Below are 27,341 nucleotides of genomic sequence, written 5' to 3'. Positions count from 1 at the left end.
AGATGGACCTTGCTGGCTTTCTCTAAGTATTAGAGCTGTCCTTTTGTCAGACTGATAGATTTCAGTAAAGGGGAAGGTGTTAATTCAGGGTCAGTATTTTGAAACCTGAAGACTGTTTCAGTGTAAAGAAAATTACATATATTTCAGTAGCTTATGCAGGTTTAAATCTCCGCATTTCCCAAAAGTCCAATTTTTTGCTTCTAGACACCCAAATTCAATTTAGTCCAATAAATATGTGATTAATCTGATGGAAGTAGGAATATTCCTCCTTTAAAGTGTGTTGTTAATCAAGGGTCCACTGCATATAAACCCTGAATACATAAACCATTAGAAAAATCATGCTGTTCTCTAGTCTTGTCTTGAGCATTTTGATTTTATTAAAATAAAAATCACACCCTCACCCAAAAGTTTTGCCCATATTTTATGTTGGATAGCCCAAGGTCACTGGGAGTATATTTGCTATTTATATTGTATTTTGAGATGGTGTTTGTAATGTCCTGTGATGTCTCAGGTAACAGGCTGTAATTGAGCCAAAGAACTACCTTTGTACCTGGTATTCTTTTTGCTTTCAGCATCACTGGCAGGGATGAGACTTCAAGAAGGAGACATTGCAGTAAGTCAAAACACTCTCCTGAAAACTGTCCTTGGATGCTTGAAATACTTGAAATGTAAATAGCTGCAGGTTGCCAGTTAAATATACCTGCTAGTGTTGATTTGCTTCTTATTGGGTTCATGCTTGTTCTATTTCTATCAATCTGTAAGCTGCCTGAAAGATTTAAAGTAAACTCTTGTGACTATTTTTAACTAACTCTGCAGACATTAAAACCTAAGTCTCCATCTAGTATGTATTTCACTGGCATGACAGCCTAAGTCAGAGCTAGCTTCAACACGAATCCAATTGACTTAATGTGTAATTTAAAAACAATTAGTGGCAATAACAAATGGTTTTAATTTAATTTCTGTATTGCTTTCCATGCGCATTGTGATAAGGCTTCAATTATTTTTTTTTTCCCCTGCAGATTAGCCTTGGCACAAGTGACACATTGTTCCTGTGGATCCAAGAGCCAACTCCTGCCTTAGAAGGTCATATTCTCTGCAATCCTGTTGATTCTCAAACATATATGGCCCTTTTATGGTAATATCATTTATTTTTTTTACATCTGGGATCGATAACATATATTTCTTTCTCTGTGTTAGTGCTTTTTATTTCTTTTGTGAAATGATAATGAATAGAACATTCAGCATTCTCTACGGTATATGGCAATCTACTGCTGAAACATTTCCATCAGTGTTATAGCATTCCTATTGTTTAATCTGAGGAACTGAAACTGCAGACTTGTGGAGGATAAATTCTCATGGCAATAAAAATCTGAAATTATTTCAGTGTATGGATAGGGCCAGTTCTCTGTGTATCTCAGGTAATGCATTTAATGTGCAGGAATAACAAATCTGCTGAGATGGAATGTGAAATGTGTGGAGCCTGATCAGGCTGTGTAACTTCTGTGCTCCTCTAGTGGTCCAGCAGGGTCATAATGGAGTAGGTGAAGACTCCCTTTCCAGGGAGGAGCATAATCAGTGCTGTTCAGGGATGCATTAGGGCTGTGCTTGAGGAAAATATTGAGATCTCAAGAAACCCAGCTGAGAAAATGATCCTCATGGTAGCTTTTGTCTGCTGTGATTTGGGAGTTGTTTGACCACTTGCCAGCCAAGGAGGTGGACTGGAGCTGTGTTTGCCCTCACTGAACCACTGTATTTTGGATTAAAATTTCCAATCCAGGTCAAGTATCTGCAAGTAATATACAGGTACATTTTGTGTCTAAATGCCCTGGATTGTAGATGCTTGAAACTCAGAACTTCAGCAAAGCTCAAGTCTGCCTTGGAGCTGTAGTGTTGAATCCCACCTGCACAGCACTAGATGACAGTGGGAACAGTGTTCATGAAGTTGAGTTCAAAACCAAGATGTCAATTGCAAGTTACTGAGTTTTGTTTTGTGATTTCCCAGCAGGTTTTGTTTGTTATGTTTTGTGTGGTTGTTTGTTTGCTTTGTTTTTAATTTACATTTGAGCTTTTTCTTTTACCCAATGTTTTCTTTGCTTTTGCTGTGTAAAAGAGTTATATAAACAGCCTGTTCATAATAGGAAAGCAGATATTGAGGCATTTTTCTGAATAAATGTTACACTGCTGTTCTTTCACTGCAGCTCAACATGCAGTTTGGTGGTGGCCTTGGCAGTGCTGAGTTAATCCTTCCTGCTCCTCTGTGTAGTCTTTTTTGAGCTGACCCTGCCCCTTTGGCACCAAGGCTCTTTATTTCTAGAATATTAGAGTTAATAGGGGACTCTCAGTAGAAAATGAATGCCTGAGCTACCAGACAGGGTATTTGTATAGAAAACTCAAATAGCTTCAGCTGGTGCTACTGAGCAAGTTCAATGATTTCCTTGCCCTAATTTTTGATATTCCTGTCCCTTTTCTGCTGAGCTGCTCTGGTGACTCCGTGCTGGAGAGTGTTCAAACTGCTTTTCCCTGGATTTGAGTCCAGTGCTGCAGTATTTTGCAGAAGTGTGATATTCACAAAGAAGGTGACAGCATGAAAAAGACCATAAAAAATGAAGAGATGCATATTTTACTGCATGGTTTAACTGGCTGCGGTGCTTTCTTTTGCCAGATCCTGGCACAGAGCTAGACCTCATCATAATTCTTGTTGGACCCAAGCTGGTTCCGTTCAGGTACCATGTTCCTGAAATCATAAATGCAACATGCAGACACTCCTGCTGCTCCTTGCAGAGTCATTGCAGAGTGAGTGGTGGCAGGGCACTTCTCTGAGGAGATGTCTCAGCTGAGCAGAGCTAGCCTGGGTTTGGCGTGGCCGGCCATGATCTAACCTGACTCACTGGAGAAATGCATACCCCCATCTCTGCCCTGCTCCCCAGCACCTCCTGTAAAAGTTGTTTTCTCTTACCTTGCTCTTCCTTCTCCATCTCCTTCCATAATGAAGTGTTCATGTCTTTTAACTTGCCCAGCTTTACTTAGCTGATAAACTAAACAACAATATCAAGTCAAGGAACAAAATGCTTTAAAAATTTAAAGGTAAATGTTTTGGAAAATGCATATGGTGTGTTTGTGTGTTTCAGTTTCAAGAATGGCTCTCTGATGAGAGAGAGGATCAGAGATGACTGTGCTTCAGGCTCCTGGGATGAATTCTCCAAAGCCTTATCATCAACTGCTGCTGGAAACAGTGGAAACTTGGGTATGAGCCTTAGCAGGGCTGGGACTTTGAGAGTTTGCTTAGACACATACTGCAGTAGGTGGTGTACCTCCTTTTTACTTGGGTCATCATAAAGGTCAAGAATTAAGTTAACTAGAGCAAGAGAAATTCCTAATGTGTACTTGGAAATGCTCTGTTGACAACCTAAATGCCATCACAGTATTTTCCTTCAATGTTCACTGACTAAGAAAATTATATTTATGGATCTCCTGTGGTTGTTGGAAGGGTGTTAGTAACATCTTAGCTGTAGAATGTTTAAAACTAGTAACTTCTGAAGGGGGTTTTCATTAAAGTTTATTTCTTTTTCTAAAGACTCAAATCAAGTTAATTAAGTACCTCCATATTATTTCTTTCTCAGTCATTACTCTAGAATCTTGTTCATGCATGTGTACAAAGCAATGATGTCAAGGGATGCCCAGATTTCCTGCATTTTCCCTAGTGTGTGTCACAGAATCATTTCACCCCTGTTTTTCCCCCCATGTTGTGGTTAGTAAATGAAATGTAACAAAATTCTGATGATGGAAATATTTAAAAAATACTAATTAACTTATGGATTTGAAGTTTTTCATTATTTTCTCTCCCACAGTTTAACATTTTACAAGTCTAATATGTAGCTCTGAAATAAGATGTTGAAAAGTGAGCACATGTCTAATCAAGATTAAAATGGACCCATTGCAGAGCAGGGTATGAAATCATCACCATCATCTCAGGTGTGAATTGATATAGGTAAAATTCATGTAAAAATTATAGGCAGCAAATGTAGATATTTAAGCTATAGAAGGCTTCACTCCTTGGCAAAGTGAATTTAAGACAGAGCCTCTTGACACTGTGAGATTAGGTTTTTCATTTTTAGGAGCTCTGTTATGTTGTCTGTCAAATCCAGTCTCTGTGGGCTATTAAAATGACCAGGAATCTCTTTTCACTGGAAGACAAATCAATTGTAGTGTTTTAGAAAATGGGAAGAAATTATTCTAAAATCCCAAAGTCAGCTAGTTTAGACAATATTAAAAAAAATTAGAAGTTGATGAAAATATTGTAACTGAACCACGACAGTGCCTTAAAGTTTTAAAATTTGTGTTATAGTATATTCACTTGAATATGTCACTCTTCTATAAAATGGGTGTTTCATGGAAGTCGTCCTCAATAATCTATGTACTAGAATAACCTCTGGGTATATCTGTAGCAAATGCAGTAATCTCCATAATTTAAGTGCCTGGGGGGAGCAAAGAAAAAACATAGCTGGTTAAATACCCTCCCCCTTTTATTCCCTGTTCCCTGTGCTCCCTGTTGTGTGGGGAGGTGCCTCTGCAGAGGTTTGGAGGTCAGGATTGGAATGTTGGGATGTGCTTCCCCTGCAGATCTGTGGCACACAGAGTTGCTTACTGGCAACTTTGCAGAATGTTTAACCAGAAAGGTTATGTGTGCTAGAGCACAGTGTTATTTTGGGTTTTATTTTGCCACTAATCACAGGTCTGCTAGGGCAGCACAGTTTTGTTCCAAGGTTAGAACCTCAGAAACTCTCCTTAGTTTCTTAGCAATTCTGTTCAGTTTTTCTGTCCTCATTTTTTCCTGGTCTTCTTTCTTGAATATCTTTTCTGACCAACCCTAAAGAAATCTTTGTCTAGCTGCCTACAAAGCATTACAGCATTTCCTCAGATCTCATCAAAACTATTCAGAGACCAGCTCTGCTTTGTGACTTAAAATATCTGATGTTCTCTAATAAGCTCATGAAATCTAATCTAGGGTATGAAATGTTCCAATATTCCTGTACTCTTCTTACCAACTTCCCATTTTCTCTGTGTGTGTGGTTTTTTTTTCTCCTTTCACCCTTGCATATGACCTGCTCTGACTATTTCTAGTATGTGTTATGTATTAGCTGTGTTACTTGCAAATGTGTGTATTTTGGTGGATGTATCCTCTCTTTTAGGCTTGGTGTTTATTACATTTTGGTGCGTTTTAATATCCACACTTTGTAAACTGAGAGAATCATAGAATTATAGAATATCCTGAGTTGGAAGGGACCCACTGGGATCAATAAAGTTCAGCTCCTGGCTCTGCACAGGAGAGCCCCAAGAGTCCCACCACATGGCTCAGAACATTAAGAAGTTGATGTGTGGACTGAAATTAGTAAAGAAACAGGCTTTGTGGTGACTCATGTGTCCAAATACATGATAAACATCTATTATCATTTTAGCTGTGTGCAGAAATAAGATTCCAGCTTTGGGCCTGGGAGCAAACATGACTCTCTTTAATGTTCCTTGATGCAGGTTTCTACTTTGATGTGATGGAAATTACTCCTGAAGCAGTTGGGATTCACAGATTCAACAGAGACAACCAAAAGGTAGTAATAATCTGGTTAATGTCTCAAACTTTGAAGGAGTGCTGTCAGGGCTTCAACTCTTTGCCACTATGTATTTTTTTCTTTCTGTCCGAAATATTTGCTGTCCAGTTTCATTTATTAATGCAAGTCCCTGGAATGATTTCAGAAGTATTTGGTCTGTAGCTTGAGAGCATCTACAGAGCAGTGTCTGAACTAAACTTATATGGTATTTTTTCAATTATAGACTTTCTTTACTGGAAAATGTGGATTTACTGAAACCAACACTGTCTTTGAGACAGGATTAACTTGAAGCTTACTGAGAACTTAGTGCATGTACATGACTTAGTCCTTGTTTTTTAAGTTTTAGACACATAGATAAGGGTGTGTTGAAACTTTGGGCTGTAATATTTTGTCTATATATGTGTGAACTTACATTTTGCTGTCCTGCATGACTTTGAGTAACCTACAAGCCATATAATGGTATTTAAGTAAGCACAGGCTCAAGTCCAAGTGGAATGAAATAGAAATTAAATTATGGGAAGTTCTTTGTATATTTTTTTTTTTTGGAGGAATGGATGTTGTTTAAATGCCTGGCTTTCTGGGTGGTACTGAAACTCAGGAGATGTCTTTGATCAATCATGACTCCCAGTCGATTAGACCTCACGTAGGTGAACAGAGATTGATGCTATCTGGTGTTTGCAGTGCAGCTCTACTCTCTTAAGTGTTGGCTGTTAAATGAATGCTTAATCACTTCTGGCTGTTACACAAATGTAGGCACTTACTGCAGTGCACGGAGAAACTCAACTTCATGTGAAGGATTCCCTCTATTTGTTTGCAGTTCAATGTTCTCCTTCTTCTGTTGCCTCCTTGATGAAAGGACAGAAAAATGTTATAGATAGAAACAAAATAAATTACACTTTTGTGCAGACAGAAATAGATTTAGTCTCCTGTGACATTGCTTAATTCACCTGAATTTTACATAGTAGCTTTAATTTTATATTTTTGAGATATTGATTCCTAAGCAGCTCTTGGTGATGGGAAATGCTTAGGGAAGAGTTTACAACTTGCCCTAAACTTCTGCCCATTGTGCATCAACTTCAAGTTTGATGTATTTGCCAACAGCATTGAGGATATGGGTTGTGTTCTCTGTCATGAGTCTTTAGGTCCATCTTGTGTGTATGGGTGAAGAACTGGGCCTAGATGAGAGCAGATCTCGGGGTGAAGGCAGAGATCATAAACTATGAACCTGTCTTGTGTTTTTAGCCACTCTGCAGCTTGGCAGTGTGTGCTGGGTAAGATGTTGTTAATTCATTCCCTCTTTGGTCCAGGTTCCAAGGTTTCCAAAGGAAGTAGAAATACGAGCACTGATCGAAGGGCAGTTCATGGCCAAGAGGATTCATGCTGAAAAGCTGGGATATAAAGTCTGTAAGTATGATAACTAATGGCATTGGGGGCCAAAGGCAGTAATGTCAGTGCTGTGATTCCTGTCCTGCCTGATGGGTACAGAAACTGGTATGAATTCTGAGTTTGGTCTCTCAGAAAAATTATTGATGGTGTGTTGGGTGCAAGTTTTTGCAGGTCTTAACATTAGATGGATGAAGGAGGTTTAGCTTTAAGACTTCTTTTTCAAGTATTCTTGCTGTCCCATTGTTTCTGAGCTGCATTGTCCATTTTTAAATAAGAGTTTAACAAGCTAAATTTTAGCTTGTTAAGTGAAAAGACCAGCCTTGTGCCTGAAGCACAAGGCTGTAACTCAGAAAATCTGAAATCTGTGTTCAGTTCTTGGATCTGCCATAAGCTGGTCACACACCTCTTTACCTCGGTTTTCTGTTAATAAGGTAGAAGCCCTTTCCCTGTCTTGTGATTTAGAAAGCCAGAGGTCCAGCTTCCTAGAATTTATGGTATGAATAGTTTTTAGCACATTGGAACAGCAAAGTCAGCCAGTATTTTACCTAGAGAAGTGGGATCAGATCATTACTAGATATACAATTCTACAAAAATAATGCAGGCAAGCCTGTAAGATTTTTATTGATGTTTTCTGACAGTGTATCAGCCAGTGGTATCTTAAACATGCTGAATTAACTCATCTGGAGAACTTTTAATAAATATTTTATTTCTGAAAATCATAGTATTTTTATTTACATCCTGACCTCCTTCTTCACAAGTCATTGCTTAACTCCTACCCCCAGGCTTTTATTAATAATCATGAAGGACAGAATATTTTTATTGTTTATTTTTAAGAGAATTCCAGGAGCTGAAAGTTGAGAAAAGGCAGAGATACTGGAACAAATCATAAGGCTTGACAATACCACCTCATAAATTTATGCTGTAAAGCTTTTTGTGTTATATATTTTCTTATATAGTTGAAACTGTATTTATTTGGTGAGATTATTTATGGAGACAGGCAGAGTTTCAAATAGACTGTGTTTAAAATACCTGTTTATCTTTCATTCTTAGATCTGCTGCACCAAAATCTTGGCTTATATAGCCTAGAAAGCTCATGGCTAAAGGATACTTTTGCAGTCTGTAAATGTCAGGGGTTAGACAAGAACCAGAGTGTGAGAAGAACTGTTTGGGATATCAGACAACCCTGACACAGGAATAAATGGGGATAAATTATCTGTAAATAAATTTAGGCTGAGTAGGACAGCCAAAAATCCAAATAGTTTTAGGATGTGGCTTAATAAGCTTTAAGAATTCTTCATTAGTATTTTTTAAAATGCTGTAGATGTCTACAATGAAAAGGAGACAGGTGAGATTGGATTATATTCCTATGGATTCTTTGGAATATTGGATATTTTTTTTATGGCATCCCTAGGGCCTTTTAGCTATTTGGTAACTTAACAGATGAGTTGCTTTAAAAGAGAGCTGCTGTACATAGTGTAGGCTGTGTTCATCTCCCACTTCTCCTCAGTGGTATTATTTAAATGTCATACTCTGTTGTTTGTGTAGTGATGGCAGGCTCACATCTGCATTTGTTGTGTGACAGCTCTGAAAACAGGGTGTGTTCTCAATGTGTTTCAGGGTATGGATGAGCATTGTGGGAATTACTCCAGCATTGCCAGACTTTCTCTTGTTTAATAGCTGCTGTTTTTCAGGCTGCTTTTTTTCCCCCCCTTTCCTTTTAATGTGATTTAAAAGCTTATTTATTTTTTGGATTAAATATGCAGTTGGGATCCTTGTGTTTATTAAATTCCTTTTAGGCCTTGCCTACATGGGGGATTTACTTTGATATTTCCAGGAATCAAGCTGATTTACATTCAGAAATATAATCACAACAGGGTAAATCTTGGCTTTTTTTTTGTTTTGTCTTTTTTTAAATTTTCTTTTTTTTTTTTTTTTGTTGTTGCTGCTGTTATTTGCACTGATGGAAGAATACAGTAAGAACTGCTCACAAGCTCTGGAAGGTTCTGTGATGACAGCCATTAAATCAATGTGTGAAAGAAATGTATGTGGCATGGTCAGTCACAACAAATGCCTTGCTGGGGTGCCCTGAGGTTTGTGTGGTGCTGTCACAGTGGTGCATATGAGTCAGAAACCTGGCTAAGAATTTCCCTAGCTCTGGCAGCAAGGTGCTGGAAATGATTTTGGCAGCTCTGAACCTGCCTCTCTGTTCTTGGGCCAAATGCTCTTTGCACGGCTGTAATCAGAAAAGCAACAGCATACGTGAGAGAGAATTTTGTTAAAGCAAACAAATAAAAACCTGCCATATAGAGTTCTTGGTTATGCACTGTGAACATGACAAACATTAGATAATCCCTTAGAATTAGCTTCCAGTTAATGAATATATTATCTTGCAAGAAGCAGTATTTTGAATCCTCAGTCTAGCTGGTGCTGTGGGAAGGAGTGCGATGACGCTGAAAGAGCTTTTTATATGAGAGCTTTTGTTCCCAGTTGGATGTGTCCAGCACTTTATAGATCTGATATAAATGACAAAGAATAGTTTAAAATTCCCCCCTAAAGTAGCTCCTCAGGTGCTGTTTGTGCTGCCTGTGACATGAGCTCAGATTTCAGTGTGGCTTTGGTGCCAGTAGAGGGCAGGGGATTCTGTCTCATGAATTTTGTCTCCGAGGCTGGGACGTGTCAGCCTTGTTCTGAAAATGGCACACAGTCACCAGATGATCCTTAGGAGAAAGGTTAAACCTTATATTAATTGTGATTTAAGGGCTTTCAAAGTGTGTGTCACTCTGTTCTAATTGCTCTAATCTTTCTCAATCAGGTTTCAGAGGAAATCATTCAGTAACACCCTGTATCCTGTTTTGCTTATGTGCTTAAGGGGTGGACTGAGTGTTGAATCTAGAAACAAACAAGTGAAGTTTGGTCTGTCCCTGTTGTTTACATCCTCCCATTCAGAGATTCATGAAGATAAGGTGAGGGTTTGCTGTTCTGCCTTTATTTTCCTGAATTTTGATTGTATCATAAACACCTTCTATTTTTTCACTTCCTTTTACTGCTTGCAGCCATCCTCCTTGGAAAAGCCAAGCTCACACTGCAGTTCAGAGGCTGGACTTACAGCCATTCTTGCTGCATGGTTAGGGGACTCTCTGAAGTCAAAACCATGGTAACTTTGTGGAGAATGACAGTGTCTGCAGCTCAGTGACACAGGTGATCACAGCAGCTGTAAAGCTGTTCAGTGGTACAGACTGATCTGCCAGCGTATACTTCGATAATCTTGATGATCATTTCAGAGTTCCTTCTGTTCCTGACCAAGCAATCCTGAAGTTCAGCCTAAAATTGACCCTGACTGGAGAATGTTGCCATGGTCCTTGCTTGGACCTAGTGAGGCTGTCCTGGTGAAGACCCAAAAAAATGATTAATTTTGGGAGCAAAATCCATCCCCCACCTTACTGATAGGTGAAGTAAACATGCCATGATGTATGTTGCACGCGCTGAAGGAAAATAGCACGCAGGTAGGGGCTCTGTGTTGATCACCAATGTAGTCAATAGATATTTAAATTACATTCTGCTCTAGAGTGTAGGAACCTTCATGACAATGGTAATCTGAGCCCTGAGTCAGCACATGTTGGATCAGGTGTGTGCTAGAGCTGTGTTAAGTCACCTTTTGTGGCACTGCAGCAGCAATTAATAAATCCTGCCATGGAGGAAGGCTGATTATCTGGGGTGGGGTCTATATTGAAGCTGTTAACTTTGGACAGGGCTTTCTGTCTTGTTTTTGTGCCTATCAGTGAGTCCATAATACTCCAGTTGCCCAATGTGCTCTTCTGTCACCTTTATATCTCTAGGAATCTGATTCTGCCACCTAAGTGTCCCTCAGCAGGGGCAGGTGGATAGAAGGTGCCACATTTTGTGAGTGCAGGCTTTGTCCATAAAACCCTGTGTGAGTGATTATTGTGTAATTTATAGTTTCTTACATAAATCCATCACTCACAAATAACATTGGTGCCTTGAATTCTAGTGACTGTATTGGCTGGGGTGACACTGACATGCCTGGGGCTTTGCACTGCTGTAAGAATGATTTTTTTTTTTCTTTTTTTTTCAATGGGGTGCATTCTTGACAAAAACCAGCAGTCCTGAAGTGCTAAAAAGAAAAAGAGGAATGTCAGAGCATGCTGGGCCTGATTTCTCAGGGATTAGAGGGGGGACTTGCATTTCTGAAGAACTCAGCTTAAGATTACATGAGGGCAAACTCCAAGGTGACAAATTTTCTTTTTCTTCCGGTGGTGTTTTCTTCAGGTGGTGTTTTTTTCTGATGCTCTTCTCAGCAGGCTGGAGGTTGCAGTAATGTGTGGCTTTCTTCCTGCAGGGAAGGCAGTCTGATGGAGTCAGGGATGCTCAGAAAATAGAATCAAGGGGTCATAAAGGTTGGAAAAGTCCTCCAAGATCATCACATCCAACATTTAATCTAAGACCACCATGCCCACTAAGACACCTCTCATGAAATGTCATGCTTACATATTTTTGAACACTTCCAGGGACAGTGACTCCACCACTTCCCTTGTTCCAGGCTATCAGTTAGTACAGCGTGGAGCAGTTGTGTTTCATTGTTCCTGTTGTCACGTAGAGGCACAGAAACCCAAAGGTGAGACTTGAGGCTGTTACTCCACAACAGTGTTGGATTGGAGGGTGAAGTGGCTCTCCTTCTTAGCAAAGCAGGATGCCACTGGTCCTTGGGATGCTTCAGGAATGCCATTGTGTCTGGCTGTGAGACAGATTTTCCTGCTGGTTGTTGTCCTTGACTGTCTGGCATTTGTGATTGTGCTCTCCAAAACTCTTGTGAATTATTGGGAGCGTGGGAATACTTGTTCTGTCAGCCTTTGCCTGCATTGCTGAGTGTGTGTTTACTCCAGTTGTAGCAGTGTTTTGGCTGAAATAAGGAACACTGGGAGTGAGGCCATTTTGTAGTTGCATACAGATTAAATTGATGTTTATGCCCTGCGGGATTTAAATTTCTTAGAGAAATCAATACTAAAATGTTGTGTTGGCTTCGTGCTTGTCTCTTGCTGTTTGCTGCTGAGAGTGCTGATGGTGTTTCAGCAGCACGAGGGTGCTGGCTTTGTTAGGGGCCTTTTGCTTCAGCAAGCTTGTGAAAACAGTTTAAAAATTATGAGAGGACAGTGACAGGTTGAAGTTTTCTTTTTGAAACAATAGTGAATAGCAGTAACAGCCAGATTCAAATGTGGAACAGAGATGGGGCAGAGTGTGGTGCTTGGCATGCAGTACAAACAGAAATGCAGTGCCATTACATCTTAAACCTATATTTTTGAGGGAAGAGTGTTGGCTCAAAAAGTACTTTGAAATTCATCGGAGGCAGGATCTTCCTCCCAGATAAGCCAGTCATTCTGCTGCAGAGGATATTTGTATTTTCTGATGAAACTTCTGCCTGATAAGAGTGCCAGTTTGAGATGGGCAATAGCTTGCCAAGAACTTGACTCTATCCCCTTTTATTTTTCAGAGAGCATCAGACTTTTATCACGTAGCTGAGCCTTCAAGGCACGATCAAGCAAGGCTTGATTTTAAGCCAGTGATCTGGAAAGGTTGGTTAACTCATTACCAATTCCCTGACCAAATATTTCTCAAAAAATGGCTTTTTTATTATTACTTGGCTCAGGAGAGTAAAGTATTAGTTTAACTAATTTTTAAAGGGTTAGATAAAATGTCTCTGAAGGAAATGACCTCATGTGCTATAAGGAAGCTGCTTACGTGCTCTAGAATTTTTCATGCAGTGGCTATTGTCTTGCTTTTATTTTGCTTTATTGTTGTCATACATATACAGGAAACACAATGAAGACAGAAAATCTGAAGAGTTAATAAAAAGATTAGAAAGGGTACTATCTGTCTTTCTTTTCTGACACAATGATAAAGTGCTGTCATTCCTTGAACAATTGCTTTTAATGTTTGGTCAGCAAAAGACCAAGTATGTAAATGGTTCAATTCCTGTGCCCTGATGTTAGGAGAGATTGTTTATAGCTCTGTCAGTGGATGAACTGTTCAGGCAGTACTCAGAAAAATAGTCAAGCTGTCAGTCTGCTAGGTTTGTTAGAGCTTTGTGGATCTCTGGAAGCTGGGGACCTCGAGATCAGTTGGGTTATCTACTAAATCTCCTTTTATTGCTTGTTTTCTGAGACTGATCTACAGTTTTAAATCCAATTAGATTAGCAAGGGAATGACATGACTGCAGTCTATAACTACCTTCTTGGGGAAAGGAAACTTGATAGTATAGGACTCTTGGGCCTTACAGACAGAAACATTATGGTTCAATAACTGGAAGCTGAAAGCAGGCAAACCTCAAATGACAAAGAAGGTGCAGATTTTTAACAGAAACTGAAATCAAACTGCAGCAATTGACAGCGGTGTAGTGAATTCTTTAGCACTGGCAGTTTTAAGAGAACAAGATTTTTTTTCCACCCCCTAAAACTAGGTGTACTGGTCTAAAGAGATCATTTATGTTACAGAAGAGTGAGTTTAAAAGATGACAGTTGTCCATTCCACCTCAGGCACATGGGAATCTGTAAGAAAAAGAAGTTAATCTGATTCACAGCTACATAACATTGCTGTGTAGTACTCATTTATACCCATGGCTGCTTCTGGTATCACTGTAAATGAAGCCCTGTTTTCATAATCATTCTGCTTATAAAATATTACATTTACCTTAGTTGACACTAAATGAAATGCTACATATTATTACGTTAAAATCTTTCTCCTGGTGTGTTCCTGTATTTTCATTTTTGTTGCTCAAATATGACAGTCCTGTTAGTGAACTCTAATCAGCTCTCCCAGGACTATCCTAGTTCTTCCAGCTGTTCTTCCTTTTTTTTTTTTTTGGTTTAAGGTTATTGAGCTTCTTTTACACATCTCAGGTCATGCATCACTCCTGAGCACTGAGTGTCTCAATGCTTGCAGCTGCATCAACCCACACTTGAGGTTTTCAGTGTTAACAGGGGTTCCTACTAGACAAGCCATTCTTTCCCTGCTTCCTCTATTTGCCTGCACGTACATTGATTTTTAGCTGTGATTGCTGCATGAAATTAGGCAAGGCAATTTTCCCTTACTTAAAAAGAGATTACTGCCTAAATTTCAAAAACAATTTTAGATATCTAAAGCTTTGTTTCCATCCAGATTTTGATTTCCAGAGGACAGCTACTCAGTGCTTACCCAGATTATCTCAAGGAAAAAATAGCCAACCACCTCCCACATTTCTTGTTTAAGTAAGACCCAAGTAAAGTTCCCACAATTGTGTACAAGAGTTATTTTGCTTTCAACTTGCATAACTTTAATTCTCTTCAGACATGAAGAATTAATTTGGGCAACTTTTTTTATTATTTCTGGCCTGTGGTTTTCAAGAACACACATGAAGGGTATTCTTTAAACTACAATGTTATTTAACCTGTATGTGGTGTGTCTAACTTATGCACTCGCTCAGGTGTGTGTGGGGCATGTAAAATGACAGGTCTCAGCTCCAAGATTTTCCCAACCTCAGTTTAGTACAAGTGTAAAAGGTGGCAAAAGGGAGAAAGTTAATGAAAAATGACCTTCAAGTGCAGTGTGTACTTCTCCAGGTCTCTCTGAGGTAAGAACAGAAATGTGTTACCTTTGCACATGGAGGCTGGAATTTGGGATCAGTGGCAGGACCAGCCCAGGGAAGAAAGTTGGCTGTGTGGAAGAGTGAGATTAGATCATCCACAGAATTAAGACCCCAGCTTCCAGATCCCAGCTTCTGGACAGTGATATAACTTTTCTCTTTGATGTTCAAAAGGCTGGACTTGACAGTGTCTTGCAGTGACCTCCAGCTTGTCAGTGCTATAACTTCCCTAGCTGGAAAATCCAAAGAATGGATAAAAGAACACAAAGAAAGTTTGCTTGAATCTGAAATTGTCTTTTTCTGACTGCAGTTACAGTGATTGTACAGCATCAGACAAAGTAAAACTAAACTCAGGAGTGCCTGCTGAGCATTGTACATCAATTACTATACAAGTAGAAGGTGAGTTTAAAAATGGCCACTTCTCTACCACTTCTGTTGGTTTTAAAGTATCTGTGTTCCATTTGACAATATCTGAAGATTAATAAGAAATGTCAAGAAATCTCTGAAAGCTGGAAATTTGAAATTAAAAATAGAAGTATGAATATACATACAAGCAAAGGATAGGTTTGTAATGGTCTTGTTTTTCATGGTGAATTCTCAAAGTGAATTAGTTCTTTAGAGAATACCTCTACTGCAGATAATTTCACTTGTCAATATTTATCTGAAATGTCCCTAACTGTGGCTTAGCACCTAATGCTTCACCTCTGATTGTGCCTATTTCCATGGATTCTTCTGAAATGCATATTTATTAGACATTTTCAGAAGTTCTGGTGGATGAGAGTTCAATTAGCTCTTGGTTGTAAAAATCAGATGCTTCTTTCTCAAATATAAATATTTTCCATTTCCACTTTTGCAGTAACACTAACAAATGAACTGACTCATGAACAAATTTAAAGTTGGTAGCCAAAGTTTCAGCCTGCTTGTCTATCTTGCCAAGGCACTCCATCATTTAGCAGCTTCCCTCAGGGTGTTCTTATATCTTATTTTCAACAGCTTTGTATCACTTTTGTTGCATTTTAACAATGGGCTTTGTTGGTAGAGGGCTTTGTACCCTGGAGGTATCCACGTCCTGGGGACTCCATTTCAGTGCCTCCCTTCTTTGTGTTTCCAGGAGTGGTCACTCAGCTCCTTCCCTCTCCATTGCCAACATCTGTTACTGGGCAGGGTAGATGTCAGAATTTATCTGCACGTAGCCATTTTCTTGGTGGGAAAGCTTAAAGCATCCAGAAATGTTGTATATTTGATCCTGTGTGGCAGCAGCCCTGTGAGTAGTATTGGAATGAAGGTGGTCAGGGGTCACAGAGCCTGAGGGATTTTGAAGGATATTTTCAAAAGCATCCATTCTCTTCGCTTAAGATGCTCTTGATTTTTTTTTTCCCCCTTGTTTATTCTGGTCAAAAATGAACTTTTTGTTATTTTGAAGTAGTTCTAATTATAATGGCAATACAAATGTACGAGTGAAGAGCTGCTTGACTAATCTCTTCAAATTAAGAGCACTTCTAGTTAAATGACTTAAGGTTACCTGCAAATGAACAGTTTTACTGCAGAGAAAGTGATACAAAGCTCATTTGGGGTACTTAATTTTGTGAACACAAAGGCTTGGTACCCACTGAAATGGAGATGAACATCTGAAACCATTGTTTTTAAGTATGACACATTAGAATAAGAAATTGCTGGCACATGTATTGGAAAACATGGAACTCTGTTTATAAGTAAACTGCAAGTAATAACTCCTTTAGTAATCATGTGCATCTGATGCTTTGGAGCAATGCCACAAAATTATGAAAAAAGGGATCTAAGGGATGGTGTGTACCTAAGAGCTTCACATCAAAGGCTCAAAGAACAATTACCTAAGTTGAATGCACTGTTTTAGAAACAGCTTCATCCATTTTCCTGCCTTTTTTTGTGCCTTTCCTCTAAATAACTCTAATGTATATTAATTAAATGCTTGAAATAATACCAATAAATCTAACAAGGTTTGTCTAAAGCTTCACTGCACAAAGGAAACTTCATGTTTGTTTCAGTGGTGAGAGAAAAAAAATCATTTACTGAAAATACTAAGAAAGCTAATATTAATTTAGATGAAACTTAATGAAATCTTTAATGGCTTTTTAAAATTATTTTCCTTAGATTGTAATTTGAATTAAATCATTACTATTGTTAAATTAGTTAAACACTAAATTAAGAAATGCAAATGAAGTGAGCCCAAAATCCAATGTGGTTATTGTTTTTATTGATATATGCAGGCTAGTGGTGCGGAGCAAATTCCAATTATATCTGATCTGTTATTTGCAGTACAAGTTCCTGACTCTTCATTAAGTGTAATACATTAGATTAAATGCTTTGTTCGATAAGAGCTTGGAAAATACCACTATTACAGTAAACCTCTTGATGCTCTTGCCTCTTTGTTTGGGCTGTTAGCACTGTGTATAATGCAGGCTTCAAGGCTTTCTGGTTTCAAGTTTGAAAATCCTGCCCAGCTGTGATCATCAGAGGAAGATAAATGTAGGTAGCAGAGTCACAGGAGGCCCAGGAGTGAGGGAGAGTTGCTGAAGGCAACTCCATTACATACATGAGTTCACCTGAATTAAGTGTTCAGTGGCTTCTGTTTTGCTAACTTTAAATACTGGTAGCTAGAGAGGAAAATGCTCCTTTCACATGATATATCTCTCTCTATGATTAAAACACCCAAAATAAATGAAGCGTGCCTCCACATATCAGAACTGGATTGATCCAAGTTGTTCTTTATCCTTTGGTTTATATTTTTTTAATAATTTCTGTATTTATAAAACGCTGACTGGAATCAGTAGAAATCCAGGGAGGAAAGAGGAAAATGTGTGTGCCATTTTGGGCTTGCCTGCTTTGTGCACAGCCAAGGTACTTGCCTGTGTCAAAGCTCATTTTTCATTTTTAAGCTGCTGTTTTCTCAAAAGCTCTTCAGGAAGGTGAAATAGAGCACACCAGCTGCCAAACCTCCCTGTGACAGTCCCATGTAGGGAGAGGACACCATAACCAAGGGCAGGTCTGGCTGCATGACTGGGCAAGGCAGGCACGTGTGGTGGGACCCACATTCCTGAGCTGTGCCAGGCTTGTCCTGTGCCTCTGCATCCATCCTGGTGGTGCATGGCTCTGGATCAGGTGATGGGGCTTCTCAGGTGCTCTCCAGAGCTCCTGTTTGAGCTGAGAGAAGATTCATTATTATACACTGAGGAAGAACTTGCCTGTCCTGTTGACCCCTGTGCAGAAGTGCTCTTACCTTTTTCAGCGTTAGTGATAAAAACTACTTTCAGCTCAGTGTGCTCCTCAGCTCAATTTATTCTGCTGGTGTCGAGGCATGTGTCCAGCCCAAGTGGAGGAGCTGCCTCTGCTCTGGCTGCTCTGCGTTGACAGCAGGGTGTAGACACAAAAAAACCATGAGACCTCATCACTGTTTTTCAACCTTCTGGAAAGCGCTGTTGCATTTGGGAGTGCATGCAGGCAGGGTGCTGGCAGAGCAGGGCTGACAGCTGATGTTTGCAGCAGTTGCTCTGGTTGCACTCTACATAGATCTCTTCTTTCTCCCAGTGTATGAGGTAAGCAGTGCAAGTAGCTCCATAACCATGCAAGTACAACTGGTTGAGCTTCAGTCCCTGGTTTTCCTGGCAGAATAACTGTTGGGATTGGTGTGATAGAGGCTTGTGAGGTGGTTGCTGCTGTGTTTAACCTAATGTGGTGGGCATAGTTAGTGTGTTCAAGTGCTAGTTGGCTTTGGGAGATGGGGTTCCAATGCTGGAATTTAGTTGTTCATGTCTACGTCAGGAGTATGTGGCAGAGTAGGACAAGACATTGAGCACTGAGCATGTTTTGTGAGCCTTTTTCCCAGTTACCAGGGAAATTTTTGCCCATTGTACTCCAAATATTGAAACCCAATCCTTTTCCCATCCTGTCTCTGTCTTCCTCCTCTTGTTTCAGTTTCTTAGAATTCTGAATCATCCTGTATCCAGAGCCATTCAAAGGGTTCTGTGAAGGAACTAAAAGACACCATAATGTTTTATTACTGGAAAGAATTAAAATCCCCTGTTTTCTGCATCATGAGGAGGACCCTAAGGTTATTTGCCATGTTGCTTTGTTTTGTGCATTTGAATGCTCAATAACTGCTACCATACAATTAGCAAAATGCTTTCCTTTCTTGGTTTCCTCCAATGCTCCTCATTGCACAAATCCATGGATTGTGGCTGCAGAATGAGTCTCTGAAATGCTTTCATCTGTCAGTGTAGCCTATTCATCCCGCTTGATTCCCATGGTCGTCCCTGATCTGTGCTGGGAATAGAAATTTTTTCCAGCCATTCTGGCTGGAAAACCTCCTGGGTGTTATGCTGGCATTGCTGCTGAGGGTGGTGGCAGCTGGAGAGTGTCTCCTCACAGTGGTGGTGTGTAGAGAGGAGTTTCTGAGTTGGAGACAGGTCTTTACCTTCCAGGAGTTGTCTTGTGGCTTTGAGGCTGACATTGCTTGGCCTATTAGTCTTGAAGATTTCTGAATATGCTCTTACATAGATGTTTTTAGGTACTTCTCCCAGGCTTAGGGGCCTTTTGGCCACACTGCTGTCAGAGGATAACTAGACTGCCAGAATGATCCTCTGGCCTTCTAGGACCATGTTGCAATGGCATCATCTTGTACTTGGACTGAATTGAACGGTGTGGCACCAGCATCCTGCAAAGAATGAGGATCTCAGCAGCCAGGCAGAGCAAGCAGTGGTTATTTTCAATGCATACTCTTATATGGGAATCGGTTATGGAGAAGCCCTGGAAGCACTGGCAGAGAGGAAGCATGGTTGGTGTTGACCTTTAAGGTTTGACCATGCTGCACAACAGGAGCTTGTGCTGCTTCCTCTTGCAAATCAGTATCAATGAAAGCACTGGGTTATGAATAGTGCAGCTGCTATGAATAGTGAGGATAAGTAGAGCTGGATTAGAATATAAATCTTAATCAGGATTAAGCCTCAGCAAATATGTATCTATGAAGCAGAACGGGCTGTATGAATAAGGAAGAAGCAGATAAACAGATTCTGTAAGTTCAGAGACAGCCCTGCTTCAGTCTGCAAGTGATTGTGCCCTTTTACACTCCAAGGAGCATTCTTATTGCACTCACATCAAAAGATGTGAGGCTTTTCTTTGAAATCAAATTTATTCACAGAATTGCAGAACTGTTTAGGTTGGAAGGGACCTCTGGAGATAATACAGTCTGACTCACCTGCCAAGGCAGGGTCACCTGGAGCAGGTGACACAGGAATGTGCCCAGGTGGGTTTGGAATGCCTCTAGGGAAAGATTCCATGACCTCCCTGGGCAGCTGTTCCAGTGCTCTGCTTGTTTGCCCAGAGCTGAGAGAAACTTGCTGCAGCATTTGTGAAGGATTCACTCACCCCATCTGAAATTCTATCAGGGCTGAAATGAAATGTGAGCAAGGGGAAGAACCATGTAGCAGCAGAGGCTCATTTGTTTTCACATGAATACATTAGAGCAAAATCTCACTTTCATGAATCAGCATTTCCTTTGTCAATAGCTTTCAATATTAAACAGTAAGGTGACACCAGGATTACATTGGAGGAAAAGTAAATTAAACTGCAACAAAAGATTCTAGAGGGTAAATTGACACTTCAGGTCTTGATTTAGGTTCAGCTACAGAGCAGAAAGGGAATAACTGTTTCCTCCCCACAATGTTTCAAATTGTTTTGTGACTGAGAGATGAAAAGGAATTTCCAGATCCTTAGTGGATTCCAGCTCATCCAAAGCCCACACTGTATGGAGAAATTACTCTGTTATTCCCTTCCATGTTCTCTGAAAACTGTAACACTCAACTTGTCAAGATATGGAGCAAATAGTGGTGCACATCCCTTGTTGTCTAGAAAGAAAATAGCTGATGTTTTAATATCCTCATGTGCTGAAATGTCATATTCTTCTGCTGAAGTGCACTGTTTCCTCTTCTTCCTTCTTGCCAAATCCATTTTGTGTTTCCACACATTAACCTCTTCCTGACCTAGTGCTGCTCATGCATGAAATGCCCAAGTGCTTCTAGGCTGCAAGCACAGCAGTTATCTGATGTGTTAGTCTTGACAATGATGCAAAGAAAATGCCCAGGTGTATGAATGTTACCAATAATTTTAGTAAACAGTCACTGGAAGTTATTCGGGGATGTGTATTTTGATGGAAAGGCAGTCTAAGTATTCTGAAACTGTTTTTAAAATTACACAGGTATCCCTGCTATTCTGATCTTAGCAGCAGAAATTATTTTACCTTGAGACACTTTTGTTTGATACCCATAAGTATCCATGGGTTTGCATAAATACAAGTCCATGCCCTTCTTGACTTGTCAGTGTAGTGGCAGCTTCTCCCTTGCACTTAATTGTGTGGGTCTCCTGTATTCTTTCATTTGCCATTACGAGTTCAGATGGTCACTCCTGAGATATTTTCCAAGTTCACAGAAAATTTAGAAGGCAAACAAAACCAAAAGGGAACACACTTTCTGCAGGATTGTTGGTGGAAATTCAGCTGCTTCTTTAGTTGTAGAGTAGGTTCTGTGGAGCCAATAGCAGTGAAAGCTTCCATACACTTCAATTGCAGCTGTGACTTAAGGAAGCATCTTTAGAAGAAAATGTACGTATCTTTATTAAAATGGGCTCTACCTCTAGTCTGACCATTTTTTTTTGGTTGTTTTTATTGTGAACCTAGATTTAGATACAGACATTTTCAGCTCATTGACTTGTTGATGCTAATAATGCTGCTTGTGTTAAGGCATGTTCTGAAGCAGTTTCCTAAGTTCCTGACTTGAATTTTTCACCTCCTCCTGAAAGCCACCAAGAAAACTGAGAGTCGTTTGTGAGCCAGTGTGTGCTTAGCAATTCCTGGCAGAAATCCCTCAAAGAGGGATGTGAGTCTCTCAGAACAGAGGAGTTTCAGCAGAGAGATCCCCAGTGTGTCAGTCGCTGTGAGTACAAACACTGAGAGAGGTCTTGTGATCTAATGAGAAAAGGCCAAAGAGGTGAACTGTGCAACACACTTCTCCACCCAGTGTACACCTAATCCTGTCTTACACATTCAGCTCTATCTCCAGGCTTATCCTCTGCTGTGATGATGAGAAGCTCATGCTTGTGACTTGAATAAATCATGTAAGTTGCATGTTAAACAGAGGAATGGTCCGTTGGGAGCCTCATCAAATTCAACAAGGAAAAATGTCAAGTCTTGCACCTGGGACACATAGGCTCTCTGCCCTGATAAGAATCTGGGGGAAAGCTCAGCTGAAAAGGCTGTGGGAGGTCTAGCTAAAAATGAGCCAGCAGTGTGTTCTTGCAGCAAGGAAGGCTGAGAACATGCAGGCTGTACCAACAGAAGCACAGCCAGGCAGTTGAGGGAGGAGAATTATTGTCCTTTATTCAGCAGCCCAGCAGATGACATCTGGAGTGCTGTGCCTGCTTTGGGGCCCCTTAATGTAAGAAATTTATTGACAAACTGAACCAAGAGCCACCAAAATGCCTTGCGGCTGGAGGATGTGCTCTGGGCAGAGAGGCTGGAAGAGCTGGGCTTGCTCAGCCTGAAGAACAGGAGGTTTTAGGGAGGCCTGAAGTGGCAGCTTGTTGAGGTGCTCTTGTCTGAGGTACACAGCAGAAAAAGGTGAGACAATGTCCATAAACTGATAGAGGACAGTTTCTAATGGGACACGTAAAAAAATCACAGGGAGGAGTATAAATATAAAACATTTTATTAGTGAGCTCTTGTTAACTGAAGGTCTTGAAACCTTGTCTGGGAAATGTAACACGACAAGGCTAATTTTATGTTGTCCTCCTCCTGAATAAAGTTGGTATATTGACCTAGTTCTGTCACTCTGCAGCCATGAACCAATTGGATCCCTCAGCTGCCACCCCATCTCATTTTGCCTTCTTTAGACAGATCGAGCTAATTACAGTAGGTACTCCATCCAAATTTTTGTGGATTAATTTACAGCATGATGAACAGAGTCAGTGATGGAGATGCAACCAAGGAAGTGAGGGATGCTCTGACCTTGTCACTCACAACACATGGAGACATACTGCTCTTTTCCCAGATGGCTTTTGAGTTTTACAGAAAGTCAGTGACAGGTTTAATTATTTCTGACAAACAGAAAATGCTTACTCTTCTATCTGCATTGTGTTCTACCCTTCATCAGAGTGGAAGAAGGCAAAGCAGCATCTTGACCAGCACCCTTTGAGTAGGATATTTTGGACTAAAGTTTCAGGGTTGAAGTCCAGAATTTTGGCTCCAGTTGGCTCAGTGCTGTCCGAATCAGATATTTCTGATGCAAGAAGGTGCTTAGGTACCTCTCAAGTCAATGAAACTTCAATGCCTGCCTAAATGATGTTTGGCAAAGAGATGTTTTCTCAGCAATCAAGATGTAGTTTACATGCTATATGGCATTTGATAACTCCTGCTAAACAGAGAAGATTAATGTGAAGTTGCATTAGCATGTGGGTAAAAAGGTCAAGATTGTTGCAATCTCCAGAGTTATGATAAATATAATTACAGTTGTAAGACTTTTGTCTTTTTATAACTTTTGACACAAAATTACTGGAGGGGAGGGGGAATGGCTCCACTTGGACATTTGGGGTTGGTAGAATCAAATATTTCTTTGCAAGATTTGAAGGTGTCTTATTGTTTAGCTTGACAGTGAATTTTTTAAACACCCATTATAAAATACTTTCATGTATTTTGTGATAGGGAAAGAAAAATTGTGCAAGCTGTGTCTTCCCAGCTGAAAAATTTTTTGCCTCACCTCTGGCTTGACCTGATTTGCAGGCTTTTGTTCAAAAGAGAGTTAAGGAGAGGTTCTTTTAAGAGTGCTCAGAGATGAAATAATTTTGCTGCTGTTTGTCAAAGTAAAAATGGTTATCCTGAGTCAGGCTGACGGCACAGCTAGGCCAAAGTCTTCCTCTGACAGTGGCCAGTCTCTAACACGCATGCAAGGCTGGTCTGTAACTTAGCAGCTTCCCAAACCTCAGGTTTTTTTTGGTTTTTTTTTTTTTTTTTTTTTTTTTAATGTAACATTTATTGATGGGCTTTCCCCCATGATTTCTTTAAAAGCATGTAGGTTTTTGGCACCCATGGTATCCTGCAGCACTGAGAGCTTTACCTGAGCTGTGCGTTGTGTGAGATGTCCCTATTTATTGTTTGTGTTAAGCATGTCACAACTTCATTTGCACCTTCGTAGGATTTGTACTATGTAAAACAGAGAATAATTATTCTGTATTTATCCTCTCTGATGTCCTGTGCTCTGCTGGCCTCCTCCTGGTATCCCCTCAGCCGTTTCTTTTCTTGGCTGAATAATTGTCATCAGGACTTACTCAACTCTGGTTGGAAGCTGTGCCACCTTTGATCAGCCTTGTTGTGTCTCTCTATATTGTTTCCATTTCTGCTATGTTCTTTTTGAGATGTAAGAGTGGTGCTGCACTGAGTATTCCAACAGAGACTCAACTTTTATTTAAATGGTGGCAAACTGCTGTTTCTGGCTTTATTCCTTTTACAAAAGTTTTTAATGTACTTGCTTTTCCCATTTTTTGAGTATTGATATGGTATTTGCATGAAGTTTTAAAAATTCACCATTCTTTACTCAAAGATAATACTTCAGAGCATGTTGGGTGCAAATTTAGGTCTCTTCAGTGTTGGGTTTGTTGTCAAATTCTCTGCTTTTTCCCAGGTTGCCTTTCACTAGCAGCTGTGAAAACTGATCACTTACTTCTACCCTTTGTGTCATGTCTTTTTAAAAATAATCATTAATTAGTGTGGCCACTTCTATTTTTGTCCTGTGGCAGCCTTCTTTCTACAAGAAACTTTGGTGAAGGACCTAATCTAAATACCTGTTGGAAATTTATGCTTGTGTAAAGCATTTATATTTCCCACAGGTAACATTATAATAATTGGGCATTCCATTTGTATACAACTTTTGCTTGGGTAACATATGATTTGTTCTAAACATCCCTTGTTGACCCCCTGAACCCATGGATTTTGTGCTTAAGTCAAGAGTTGCTTGGGTTTTTTTTTCCCTAGGGTTCTTGAGAAGTTGTAGCATAAAGCAGATGTGAGCATGATGTTTAGCCTAATGTTAATTAGTTTCTTAGTTTATCCTAATATAGGGATAACTGTTGTCTGTTGTGGTTCCTGTATTGCCTGTCCAGGCAGTCTGTGAGCTTTTTGTGTGTGTTTTGATCACTGCCACCATCCTGGGCAAGGGGGCTGTTGTATGGTCCTGTATTGATGTGATTTTCAGACCATATGGATTATGTTACAAGTTGGTACAAATAACTGCTTTGTCTGCTCTGGCTTCAGGTTTTCATTAGTGTATGGCAACACTCACTGCTGTGGTTTTCCTATATCTTTGCAATATAATTTGTTCTTTTATTTTACAGCATGTAATGATTGCCTGCCTTTCCACCAGTGTGTTGCTTCTATCAATATCCTCAGTGAAAACTAGGCATTTTAAGCCTTTCTGTCTTATTTTTTTACATTTCTAGTGTCAATATAACAGCACTTCCGCACTTGGCTCAGTAGCTTATTTTCATGCTATGATTAAAATGGAATTGTGTCTTCTTTGTGGTTACTTGTTAAGATTTATTAATGTCTGCCCTATCTTTTATTTATAGATACAAAATTTTAATGATTTCAGCCCTAGAAAATGTGTCATGTCCATTTGCACCAGCCTTACTGTACTTCTAAGTTTAAGGATTCTCTTGTAAGATTATTAATTGTAAATGCTGATAGCTTGGTACCAGTTCCATTTGGATGAAAAGCATCTTTTATATAAAAGCAGAATTTCTTCTAAAAGTTTCTGTAGTTCCTGCTGAAACAAAAGTTTGTAGTAAAAATGAGGAGAGAGTTACATGAGAATTTTTTTTAAATGCTAGCTGAAATATTTGACAGACTTTATTAATGGAAAGAGATTTGTTAGAACAGGTGAATATTGTTGATATACAGTAAGCTGTGGATACTGGAAATGCAGAGTGGTAGTTACCAGAGCAATGGGCATTCAGGTGTTGGCTTTGACTTTGGAAGAACTAAGCTATAAAAGAACACTTTGTTCTCCTGGTGACTTGGCAAAAGACATTCAGAATCCTCAAGAGAGGGGAGAATCAGGCTAAAAAAAGGCAGATTCATGGTATATGGGTAGGATTTGGTTGTAAGAATTTGAAAGTTGAAGACAGTAAGCTAAGCAGCTTAACATCTTCAGAATAAGAGGGAGTGAAGCTTGTAAGTGCGTCAAGCTGTTTGCTTAGATCTGGACTAAGGAGCTTAAGTAGCTTATAACACCACTAGCTCCTGAGCTCCAGAGGAAGGGACTTACAAGCTGTGCAACAGCCACACTTCAAAGGCCTTACAAGTACAGCTGATGAAGCCTGCAGGGCTTCTGGGGAGCGTGTCAAGTAAATGTGTCCGTCTGTCTGTTTCCATGCCGCGTCCAAGTGCTTCCTTTTGTTTCCTCCTTACAAAGTTACAGACCACTCTCCCCCCTGGAGTTATCACAGTGTTAAATGCCAGGCACTTGGAAGTCAGGAGGTTCTGAAAATTAATTTAGTCATGTCCTTTATGCATATTCTGTCCTTTTTACTCACTTAAAAACCATAGTATTATTTTCATGCTGGGATGTACCACTTGTTTTTCTGATAAAATGTATGAGAACCTTGAGAATGAAGAGTTCCCTGCTTACAATAGGGGATAGAAAATTATCTCAGTTGTGTGATCTCAAAATGTAAATTAGCTGTCTTCAAGGACTTCAGCTCTAAATATGTTTGGTTCTTGTTGAAGTCTTTAAGACTAGATCATCGCAGCTTGCAAAGTTGCACTGTGTTGCTGTGGTCCCACCCTATTCCCACTGAAATCAGTTGACTTGGTTGGAGTCAAAGGCTCCTGCAAAGCAGAGACAGCTACTTTCACAAACTTTTGCTCTCCAAAATAGCTGTGATGTCCTCAAGAGTGTCATTACTTACTAGTCAAAAAATTACCTTCATAATGGTGCTTTCTTAAGTAATTTTGTCATCTTGAGCTTGTTCTGTCCTGATTTCATTAAGTCTACTGAAGATGCACTTTAAATTAGAGGCATATGACCACATTTCTGTTTTGCTCTAACTCCTTGCTCCCCAGCTATTTAGTTTCTATATATTTCAAAGTAGATCCTTACATGCAGCTTAGTATTTTTATCTGTACAGACTGAAGCACATGATGATGAAAAATGGGTCTTTGTACATTAATAGATCTTTGTACATATCACCCAGACTGATTTTGCAAAGTAGTCTTTTAGGATATTTTGCACTGTTTGCAGTTACATGTGGTGTTATACTAAGGGTAATTGTGGAAGAGGATGGAAATGATCTCAGGAGCTCTCCTAGTTAGAGCAGGGCCAGTTGGAGGAGATGGCCCAGGACTGTGTCCAGTTTGGGTTTGAATCAAAAAATGGTTTGGGTTGGAAGGGATCTTAAAGGTCATTTCATTCCACCTCCCTGCTATGGGCAGGGACACCTTCCACTATCCCAGGCTGCTCAGAGTCCCAGCCAACCTGGCCTTGGACACTTCCAGGGATGGGGCACTCACAAGTCTTCTGGGCAACCGGAGGGTGTCTTAATGCCCTCACAGTAAAGCACTTTTCCTTCATAGCTAATTTAAACCTACCCTTTGTCTCAAAGGATGGAGGTTCCAGAGTCTCTCTGGGACACTTGCTGCAGTA

General features: G+C 39.9%; 1 protein-coding gene across 1 annotated transcript in view; it reads left to right on the top strand.

The window, feature by feature from the left end:
• Nucleotides 1–27,341, top strand: part of XYLB (xylulokinase) — an 82,634-nt gene that overhangs the window by 19,091 nt on the left and 36,202 nt on the right. Inside the window, exons 11-15 of the mRNA XM_038128195.1 lie at nucleotides 573–613; nucleotides 1,020–1,135; nucleotides 3,129–3,244; nucleotides 5,530–5,603; nucleotides 6,911–7,007. Coding sequence (XP_037984123.1) covers nucleotides 573–613; nucleotides 1,020–1,135; nucleotides 3,129–3,244; nucleotides 5,530–5,603; nucleotides 6,911–7,007 — 444 coding nt within the window. The remainder of the gene's footprint in view (nucleotides 1–572; nucleotides 614–1,019; nucleotides 1,136–3,128; nucleotides 3,245–5,529; nucleotides 5,604–6,910; nucleotides 7,008–27,341) is intronic.

This window comes from Motacilla alba, chromosome 2 (assembly GCF_015832195.1).
Source record: "Motacilla alba alba isolate MOTALB_02 chromosome 2, Motacilla_alba_V1.0_pri, whole genome shotgun sequence".
NCBI classification, from domain to species: domain Eukaryota; kingdom Metazoa; phylum Chordata; class Aves; order Passeriformes; family Motacillidae; genus Motacilla; species Motacilla alba.
The sequence above is the reverse complement of the archived record's forward strand: the minus strand, read 5'-3'. Positions and strand labels throughout refer to the sequence as shown.